Source organism: Sinocyclocheilus anshuiensis, unplaced genomic scaffold, assembly GCF_001515605.1.
Source record: "Sinocyclocheilus anshuiensis isolate Anshui unplaced genomic scaffold, SAMN03320099.WGS_v1.1 scaffold269, whole genome shotgun sequence".
Classification (NCBI taxonomy): domain Eukaryota; kingdom Metazoa; phylum Chordata; class Actinopteri; order Cypriniformes; family Cyprinidae; genus Sinocyclocheilus; species Sinocyclocheilus anshuiensis.
In genome coordinates, this window is record NW_015536474.1 from 1,041,674 (window position 1) to 1,053,280 (window position 11,607).

Sequence of the window (11,607 nt, forward strand, 5' to 3'; positions counted from 1 at the left end):
TTAAGAATTAAGTATTCTGTATCTAGTAGATTGTGAAAGAATGATTATCAATTCCACACACGGAGATATATAAATTCTACATTTATTTAAATGAGGGAAAAAAACTTCACTGGTATCGGAATCGGTATCAGAGGAGAAAAAGGCGGATCGGAGCATCCCTAATTGTCATACCATTCGAATTTCATATTAAGAAATTCTTTTAACTCAAAAAGCAAATTATGCTCCCTTCGAACTGGTTGTCTTTAAAATACAAATCTTGTGTAATCGCAGGCTATCTGTAATCAGAAGCACATTTAAATCTGGAAAATAATTTCATTTCATTCACGTGTTTCATAAACACATAGTCCTTTCTGGATTACAATCCACCATCAAAATGATACATTATTCTAGCTGCTGTGAGAAAAGGCTATAAACGATCGGCCACCTGCAGGATCCTCACATGTGATAGCCTAGTTAGCCAGGACAACTTCTTTATGTTTACAGACATGACGTAAATGACGCGACGACATGCTCAAATTTCCTATGAAAACCTACCTGTACCACTCAAATTAGAAAACATTATTATAAGCTAACCGTTGTGAATCGGGCTAAAGGCTCATTTTTAACCAAAAAAAAGTTACAGACTGCAACTTTAAAATTATGATTAAAATTTTTTAAAAATCCAAGTTTGCTGTGCTTGTTTGTAGGGCTGCACAATTTGGCCAGGATTTCATGATTATATAGCAATATAATAATAATAATTATTATTATTATTACAAAATAAAAATATAAAAGCAACTAAATGAAAAGAAAAAGAAATATTACTACTGTAATTTTACTGTAAAATAAAAAACAAGTATTTAAGAAAAATAATATAAAAGTAATTTTATTTTACATTTCAACTGTAAAATTACAATACTAATATTAAATCTGTCTTAAAGGGATAGTTCATCCAAAAATGAACCAAGAACCAACATTCTGAAAAATATATTGTATGTTCAACAGAAGAAAGAAACTCATATAGGTTTGGGACGACATGAGGGCAAGTAAATCATGACAATTTTCATTTTTGGGCGAACTGTCCCTTTAATTTCTTAATTACGCTAAACCACCAAATTTTTTATTGTAACAGAAAACCGCAGAGTCCCCTTAAAGCTTCTCTTTTGTTGAAAAGGGTTTCTCATTATGAGAAGATGGTTGCCACATGTTGCACTTACAAATGCATGATAAAGTGACCCAAACCCAAAGCATATGCAGAGATGAGTTTGATAACTGAACTAAGCCATATTGTGATTTTGTTTCTCTTGATTTAGCGTGCAGCCTTATTTATTGTTATCGTGAACTGCTCAGGTTAAAAAAGCACAGTTGCATTTAGCATTGTTGTTTCCTCTAACCACAACCTTATCAGTACAGACCAGTCACCTGTTTCTGGGTCACAACTCACTAGCTGAAGAACCAGTCTTTCAGTGCAATGTTTTTAAATAAACATCACCTCAGATCTTCAGTCTATGAGATGCTGAACTCACAAAAGTAAAGAGATGATGATTTTGCTTGTACAATTCAATTTAGATATTGTGATGCATGTATTCAATCATCATTTGAGGAATCGGTGATGTCTGTGCAGAATGAGTAACGCACCTAAATGTAAACTTGTATTATTGACTTGGTATTTGCATATATTTTTAAGTGCAAGAAGACGCAAAAGATAACTTAATATCATGCTTAAACTAGGGGTGGGCGATATGGCAAAAATATCATATCACGATTTATTTATATATATATATATATATATATATATATATATTTCGATTAATCGCACAGCCCATATATATATATCACAATTCATGATTTTATCACGATTCTTTGTCATATTGGTTTTACTATTTTGCAAGTTGTCTGAGCAGTACAGCCAAACTAATTTTCCAATTGTAAAAAAAGCCTTTCAAGGTAACAAAATATAAAAAAGAATGGCGGATATTTAGGCCAAAATTAGGCGAAGATAAAAATTGTATTATTATAAAAATCTTATTATTGAAAATGTTATCATCTTATTATTAAAATCGTATTATTTTATCTTTGTCATTAAAAAAATCTGAACAAAGATACACATTACAAATACACAATAATATACAAATAAAACAAACAGTGCTTTATTTTCAGGTACAATAGGTGTATTTAGCATTCAAGAAATTGAATGAACAAATATAAAAATAAAAAAAACTATATAGATTAATTCCTGTTAAAGCAACTATGTTAAAGTTTCTCAGTCAAGAGTAGTGAGTGATTTTTTTCTCTTTGTGTTTTGTTGTTTTATTAACATTAAAGTAATAGTTCACCCAAAAATTTATAATTGTCATCTGTCTGTCAGTTCTGTCAGAGTGTTTTATTTTTATACCATCATTTACTCACTCTCAAGTTGTTTTAAACCTTAATGAGTTTCTTTCTTCTGCTGAACATAAATGTTATGTTGAAGAATGTGGGTAACCAAGCAGTTGCTGGTCCCCAGTGACTTCCATAGTATGTTTTCCTACTATCAAATGTGGACCAGCAACTGTTTGGTTACCCACATTCTTCAAAATATCTTCTTTTGTGTTCAGCACGAGAAAGAAATTAATACAGGTTTGGGACAACATGTGAGTGAGTAAATAATGACAGAAATTACATTTTTGGGTGAACTATCCCTTCAATGACAGTCGACAGCATATTTAGTACTGTCCCTTTAAGACCTTACACGCAGGCACGCATCCGTTTTTCTCTCAACTGTTTACTTTCATTTTAGAGATAACCAGCTGAGTCTCTATGTAAACCTTGTGTGTTTTGACAGTATTAGCGCAAAAGATAACTTGGTTCAGTAATCAGGCACTGTTTGACAGGTTTTTTAGTTCGCGCGCTTCATACATGCTGAGAAAACGTGCATATCAGAACAGCACGCAAATGAAATGTTTAACCGGCAAGGCTTTAAAACACATGCAAATAATGTACTTTTGTGATCGCGAATAAGTGCAGTGTCCCGTGAGAGTAACTCTACTGCGGAGTTAACACAGATGTGAATGTATGTCGCATTGTACAGTAAATTAAAGGAGACATATTATGCCCCTTTTTACAATATGTAATATGTTGTCACTTGCGAAATCAAAATGACGGCGCTGTGGTTGGAAACTTACAGATTAAGGGGTGGTAATATTATAATGAGATCCCTTTGCAACATCACTAGGGGAGAGAAATCAGACGCGCTTGTTTTCTCAGACGCTTGCAGAAAAAGCTTACCAAAACGAAGTTACTGGGTTAATCTATTTCACGTTTCCTTGGTTGGTGGATGCACCGGGGACCTGATTATAGCACTTAAAACCTGGAAAAGTCAGATTTTCATGATATGTCACCTTTAAGACTGAGGCGGCAGAACTGCAGCTGATAGAATGTGCGCTGTAGCACGATACTACGATATTTCTTCAAAAGCAGATCGTGGAGACATTTTTATCGTCCACGATCAAATATCGTGATATCGCACACCCCTAGCTTAAACTGATAGGTACACATCAAAATATCAGAATGCCCATCTGAATGTGAACAGCTGGGAGAAAACCTGATGTGTATTAGTAAATTAGATCTGTGCATTAGGTCTTAAAAGTTACAGCAGCATAATAAAACTTCTGCTGTCGTTAAAGTAAAAAAAAAAAATCAAACAAGAAAATAAAAAGAGAAAACCATTCACCGCTCTTGACTAAATAACTTTTATAGCTTTAATAAAGGATTAATCTATATTTAATTTATATAATGAAGACTTTGCCGTTATTTGACTTCTATGGTTTTCTCCAACACTACTCTTAGATCTTCCTGAAAAACTTAATTTATGAAAAATGAAAATAGATGAAAAACATTTAATTTGTATTTTTATTCTTTTGCATTTATGTTGCTTGTACTGTGTTTATTTGTTCTAATTTTATAACTGACCGTTTCCTAGTCTTTAATAACTTTTTTATATTAGTTAGACTAGTAGTTTTTGCTGTGGTATCGAGATTGGAATCAAGAATTGTGAAATTTCACTGTATCTAAATTTTTTGTCAAAACAACCCTATTTATTAGAATACAAGGTAACATGGGTCAAACTGGGTCAAATAACCAAAACAAATGTTTTTCTAAATGTTTTAAATTATTTTATAATTTTGGCAAGGCAAGTAAAAATCCTTAGTGCCTAGCTCCAACTGACTTTCAAATATATTCATATTTGCTTTAAATAAGAAAAGAAAAAAAGACTTGATTGAGTCAACTCTGGATGAACTACGATTCTGAACACAATCAATCACTTGAGGATAGAAACTCTAATGACCACTTTTAATGACCCAGTTTGATAGAATTGTAATAATTATAGTAATAATAATAATAAAATAATAGTTATAATTTAGTTGAGATTCATTTCTTTTACGAAGGTAGTGCTGATGGTACAAAGGTATGCTGTGCTGAGAAATCACTTTGCTCAGCGTTTATGACAAAATTGAAATATATTTAAAAGGCCAATAACTGCTGAGAGGACACAATGAAGACAGGAAAAATGCACAGTTGGCATCGAGTGCCTCGTTGCGACTACTGTAAGTGATGGAAAGCAGAAAACTGGAGCTAAGTTTTGCCTGGCAGGATTCCTGTGTACTCTAGCTAATTACATATTTCACATGGATGACTTTAAATCAAATGAAAAACGACTAGACCCTACAAGGAGCGTCCACTGAGATTTGCTGCTCTCCAGTTGATTTCTGCTACCTGGGATTTGCCCTCAAAATATTCGCCAGTCTCGCTGAAGCCATGCCGGGCTCTACCCTTAATTTAGTATCTCCGTGGATGGATGGAAAGCAAATGCTGCCCTATATGGACACAGACGGCCAAGATCATGTGAGAGGTTTAACCTCGGTGCGATGCACCTCCGCTGCCCATCTGCGGACAGCAGAAATCAGGGGAGTGAAGTTGCCCTGGCAACAGGCCTGCATCATCGTGACCTCTCCCTCCGTCTTCTGCTCTCGCGCTGCAAACAAATGACTGCAGCGAGCGCCACGCTCCGGCTGATGTCACAGGTATCCATGGCAACCGGTGCTCAGCTGTGACGCTGCAGAGGAGGGGGTCTGACCGGAGGGGAGAGAAACAGGAGCGCCAGAGATGCCACGGGAAACATGATGCTGCTGTGACGGAAGCTTCGGAAAGCCAAATTCCTGCCGTTTGCTGGTGTGCGGAACAAAAATGACCATATTCAATACATACCTCAATATAATTATTTGCTTGCCTTGAAATGGCTTAAAAGGACCATTTTTTTATTTTTATTATTTTTTATTTTGACCGAAAAGTCATTGTTGCCAGATAGATTCGAAAGGTTTCATATTCTTAAAATCTAGGTAAAACTGAATATAAAGTCAAATAAAAAATACATTTAAAAATTAAGTTAAAAAAAGGGGTTTCACTAAAGAAAAACAAGGAATACTATTTAATTATTTTCATTTATATGCACAAATACACTAATATATACAGTAGTGATATACAAACATATAATAAATAAATACATAAAATACATAAATATATAACAGCACTATTACTCTACAGGCATATTTAACTAAAACATCTTGTATAAATGTATAAATAGAGACATTAACCTACAAGCATATTTAAAACACTTTTTTTTAAATAAAAATATAAACAGCAAAAGTAATCTACATATATTTTAAACTAAAACATTAGTATATAAATGCATAAACAGCAAACTACATATACTTTAACTAAAACAATTTAATATAATATACATATACAAACAGTAATATTAACCTACATATAATAACTGAAACATTTTAATATAATATATAAAAAAATTTAAAAAGCTACATTAATCTACTTATACTTTTAATGAAAATACTATATTTTAATATTTTTTATTATTATAAAATGTAAATATGTAAATAGCAACATTAATCTACATTTTAACTATAAAATTGTAAGATAATAAAAATTATTAACAGCAACAATAAGCTACATATATTTTAACTAAAAGTTAATAAAGTTATTATAATAATTTAATATTTAAAAAATTATATATATTTACGTAACAGCAAAATTTGATCTGAAACATTTTGATATAATATATTAACAGCAACTGGTTTCTGATTTACATCATTTACACTATTAAAATATTAAGAAATTTTAAAAAACCCATCTTAAATGACATGCGGTTTAGGAAACTTAATGACCAGACACAAAGTGCACTTAAAATCGCTGCAATATCCATGATGTGGCTTAATTCGATCGCCCCACCCTAGCCTGAACTAATCAATCTAAATCTATAATGCACTGTAGCGCGAACGGATGACACAGTAGCTTATGACATGAAAACTCTTCTTTGGTGCATCACACACAGCAAAAAGCACCTCACGCCAACCACAGCGGAACTAGTTTTGTTTATATTTCCACCAGCGTTAAACATCTGTTCACGGTTCCGGACCAGAGTTCTGCTGTGTAACATGAGGCTAATAGAACATCACTCACACAAACACACACACACCCCGTTTAATACTACACCAGTGGGGTCACACTGACGGTGTACAAGCATGCCAAACCGTGTGCCTGCCCTCCGCACACTCATTAGGCCAGCTCTGCAATGCCATGTCAACAGATGGTGCTTATAAACAGCAGAGCTCAGAAAGAACGTAAAAAACCCAAATAAACAAGTGAAAATAACTTTAACAAGGACGAGGACACAAATGCTCTCTTTAGATGCAGATTCAACGTGTTAATTGGCTTCGAACTTCGATTCTCTGCACCAAACGAAACGATTCGACCATCAGTCATATGGACGCTATTTCACACTTTCGATGACTCACGCTTTCAGAAATCTGCTAATTAGACAACGTTCCCGCAGGACTTGAAGTCTTATGCGAGTCAACATCGCTTCGGCTCGATTCTGATGTCCACTGACTTTGCACAAGTGCTTAAATTTAGCGCGCCTGTTGCAACTGGACAGTAGCATACTGGTTGTCTATAGGACCGCTCGCTTAATACCCCACTGACAACAGCAGTGAGAGACAGCTGCGTTGACAGAGTGCTAATTAACCTTATAAGACCATTCAGAGAAAGCAGAGCATGTGGGAGGAAGCTCAGTTAGATCTGTGGCCGTAACCTCGCTGTGAGCTCCAACAACGATCTGCGCACTCATTAAATTTCATACAAACCTCCACAGACAGACATTCACTAGATACTAGGGCTGTCAAAAAAAAAAATCCACATTCGAATGCAAAAACGTTGAATTCGAATTTTAGTAGGGGTGCTCCGATTGATCGGCTACCAATCACTATCGGCCGATAATTACGTTGGGATGTTTGATCGGCGGTCTCTAAAAAGGCAGATCTCAAAAAAACGATCTCAAGCTGATGACGCGCCTGCCGTGAGAGGTTTGGCACGACATGCAGCGGCACCGTCTCAGTCTCTGTCCGGCGCGGGTGAAATAATTATAATGCTGAAGGTAGGCCTGGGCGATAAAACGGTATCGATATTTATCGACGGTACAACTTCATCTATAACAATATAAAAAATGTTCGATATAGCACACGATATAGGCACGTACTATGAGTGATGTAGACAGCTCACACAAACACGAACACATGCTGAATTGAGTGCTGTGCCTGCCTGTGATGAGGAGATTGTGAATAAAAACATTAATATTAGTCAAATTTAAAATAAACATTTCCTGGGCAATAAAACGGTATCGATATTTATCGACGGTACAACTTCATCTATAACGATATAAAAAATGTTCGATATAGCACACGATATAGGCACGTACTATGAGTGATGTAGACAGCTCACACAAACACGAACACATGCTGAATTGAGTGCTGTGCCTGCCTGTGATGAGGAGATTGTGAATTGATTAGGATAAAAACTAAACCAAGCCATTCACACAGAAAGCATATTCAGCATATTTTTAGACGGACAAATATGACTACTGCACTCGCGTCTCATGCAAGAGATGCAAAGAAAGTCATGCAAAGTTAAAACAGTTTTAACGTTTAGAAAACGCGACGCGAATTTGTGAAGCTTTCACACATGAGTCCACTACTGATCCGTGGCTGTTTACCACAAACACAACATTTATCCATTATTTTGATTTCAAATCCAAACATTGTCACTGAAAATGCTTTTTCAGGACTGCAATTCTTTTTTTTTTTACACAGTACAGTAATACAATCTTTCAAAGACATGTTTAAACACAATAAACATAAGCAACACATTATTCAATGCTTTTTACTTTTGCATTTACTTCTAGATTTATATATTAAGTTGCTCAAGCAAGTGGCAAAACATTTAAACTACTTTTCTTACGTTATCACAAACTTGCCATTGACAGAAATAGTCAGCTCTACTGCCTTTCCTTTTGCATTGAAATCTTTATTACAAGCAATCCTGTGGTTCATGTGTGAACGGCTTACGTCACTTCCTAGTACACACTGTCGGTGAGAATGAAACCCTTTAAATAGTACTGGGAAATAGTTTGCGCAAAATCGTCCCAGTACTTTAGTACTGTACATTTAGTTCTGGAACTAAGGCCCTAATGACTGAGATACAGCAATTAGGAAAACTTCTTACAGACATTTAGTTCTGGAACTAAAGCGGTGCGAAAGGCCCTATTATTTGCTATCTTTGTTTTGTTTTTTGAGCTCGGCCCAGTGCATTGTGGGATTGACTTCTTTAAGAAGGATCCCTGTTGCGCTGCCTTATAACTTGGCCAAAGTAAAATTTTAAAAAGATGCTGCTTATCCTCTGGAACAGCTTTTGTGACTATGATGTTTTACAATGCTGTCTATCTAGGGATCTTACTAGGTTTCAGAACACAGCTATTAACTTGTCAACCAATAACAGAGTAAACCAACAACATTAGCCCTTCTAGACACACTCACAACATCTACATTAGCACATCACGGTGGTCCGTATTGATTCCTGGCTGCCGATAAGCATCAGCGTTTCTCCATCAGCTCGCTGGGTGTTTTCGGCATCAGCACAATGCGTAAGGTGCTTCCTGCCTCGCCAGCACCCACAACCTCTCTCAAGGGATCGCGGGCCAAATTCAGTGAAATATTTAGAGCGTGCAGTGTGCCCTACCAAAAATAGACATGAAACACTGTCTTTGTTCTGTAAAACTGCACATGTGCATCATATTTGAATGAAGTAACATGCATGTTACTTTCACTGCATCTGACCCAGAGAGTACAGCATGTTTCAAAAAGGAAACACCAAGCAAGCCAGCTGTGAGTCACAGCTTTTTGTATGCGACGCGCTTCACTTCGCACTGAAACAACAGAAGAAGTGCATGGCGCGCGTAAAAGGAACACCCAAATATGAAGAATTTGCCATTATTATTTCATACCCGTGTTGTTCCACACCCACAGGCTGTTATTTTTTCTGTGGAACACAAAAGGAGATTCACACAGCTCTTTTCCACATGGTTCACAGTGACCATATGAACCAAACAGGCTTAAAAAAGCACCATAAAAATAACCCAAATGACTCAACTTAAGTCCTCTGAAGTTACACGTTAGTTTTCAGTGAGGAACAGACCACTATTTAAAGGGATAGTTCACCCAAAAATGAAAATTTTGTCATTAATTAAACTTTATTCAACAATTCGTCTCCTTAGCATCACCCTAGCCCCATTTTGGACAGTATCCACTGAACGTAAATTGCGTATGCTGTTTTGTGTCAGCTGTGCCATGCGTATAAAAATAAAGTTTTTTTTTTTTCTTTCTTTTGCGCACAAAAAGTATTCTCGTAGCTTTGTAAAATTACGGTTGAACCCCTGATGTCACATGGATTATTTTACCGATCTCCTTGCTACGTTTCTGGACCTTGATCGTGTAAGGACCCTTGCTGTCTATGGGAGGGTCAGAGAGCTCTTGGATTTCATCAAAAATATCTTAATTTGTGTTCTGAAGATAAACGAAGGTTTTACGGGTTTGGACCAACATGAGGGTGAGTAAATAATGACAGAATTTTCATTTTTGGGTGAACTATCCCTTTAAGTCACAGATGGCAAATAAAATATGACACAGATTAGCCACCATTGGTTTTTGTGTCATGGTCAAACATCATTGACGTCAAACTATAGGTTTTATTTTTTCCAAATTCCTTTTTTTTTTTTTTTTCCGTTTTATTTTTTGGGGCTCCATTTTTAAAGGGACAGTTCACCAAAAAATGAAAATTCTGTCATCATTTACTCACCCTCCACTTGTTTCAAAAGTTTATGATTTTTTTTCTTCTGTTAAGCACAAAAGAAGATATTTTGAAGAATGTTGGTCTCCAAACAGTTGAAGGTGTTGAAGGTAGCCCATAGTATCTAAAAAATACTATGGAAGTCAATGACCACTAATCTACTATCAACTGTTTCAACTGTTTATGTTTAATGGTTAAATTAAACTTTAGTAATCTAAAACCATCTCTAATTAATTGAAATCATGAAACTTTTACAATTTAACAACAATTTTTTCAAAGTTTAACAATTTAAATTTTTAGGGCCCTATGAATTTTTTTCTCAAATTCTGATTTTTTTTACCAAATTCTGTGTTTCCAATTTTAATTTTTCTGACATTTTTAAATAAATGTCAATAATCAAAATTATTATTCATTTTTATAATAATAGAGCTCTATGAAATGTTCTGTTTTTCAGAAATTCTGTGTTGTGTATTTCAATTTTTATGGTAGTTCCGGAAATCATAGGGTCCTACCTTTTATATCACTCATTTAAAGTCGAAATTTTGATTTGAGATCCGTGATATTTTTCTTATATTACTTGTTTTAAATTTAATATATACAGTCTGCTTGCCGTACAAAGACATTGCATGATTTCGACGTAGCACATAGTACAAACTACTTTTATGGAAATTTCTCATCCCATCTGGAGCTTGACAGATGTGGTCATTACGAACATCACTGTTTGACAAAGAACTGTGTGACAGAGTAAATGACGACAGTTTTCGACTGCTTTAACAAGATAAAACCATGAGCAAACCTGAATCATGTAGAGTTGAGCGATGCGGTACTCCTCCACGCTCATGGGCATGGGGATGCGGTACTCTTTGATCAGCATGTTGGCCGTGGAGCGGGGCTGGGGCTGGAAACGCTCCGCTGGGTCAGGGGCAAATCCACCAGGACGGCCCTTAGCTCGAGTGCATCAGAGAGAAGGAGCCAAGCTCATTTCTCAGACCTGGGCAGAAAACAGAGACAAATCAGACCTGAAAATCATCTACAGACGTCCAGAGGAAAGCTCAAGAGATCAAGTATCCCAGAGACGCCCATCTGAGGGAAGTATACAGAGACGCCAAAAAAATAAAAATAAATACATACAATAAATGTTGTTTCTAAAATTAAAAGATCTAAACATAATCATAAACCGCATACATTCAGCAAGAAAAAAGAAGAAACCTAATTCGAGATATTTGCTCTAAAAACAAGTCTTGTTGAGTAAATTTATCTTGCTTGAAGGATGCTGTGGTATTTTTACAGTAACACTGATACAAAAATACTGATTAATAAAATTACACAAGATAGTTTTTTTTTTTTTTTTAAGGCATGCCCAGCAAAAACACCAAAACAGCAGATCCAAGACTG

The 11,607-nt window shown here is 35.5% G+C and overlaps 1 protein-coding gene across 4 annotated transcripts in view; it reads right to left on the reverse strand.

Moving 5' to 3' along the window:
• pitpnm2 (phosphatidylinositol transfer protein, membrane-associated 2) overlaps positions 1 to 11,489 on the reverse strand; it is a 58,054-nt gene extending 46,565 nt beyond the window's left edge. For 3 of the 4 annotated variants that reach the window (XM_016441804.1, XM_016441962.1, XM_016441724.1), the window contains exon 1: positions 11,009 to 11,489. In XM_016441804.1, coding sequence (XP_016297290.1) covers positions 11,009 to 11,086 — 78 coding nt within the window. In that variant the 5' untranslated portion in view covers positions 11,087 to 11,489. The remainder of the gene's footprint in view (positions 1 to 11,008) is intronic. The other variant, XM_016441878.1, reaches the window with a different exon arrangement.
• Between the last annotated feature and the right edge of the window lie 118 nt (positions 11,490 to 11,607).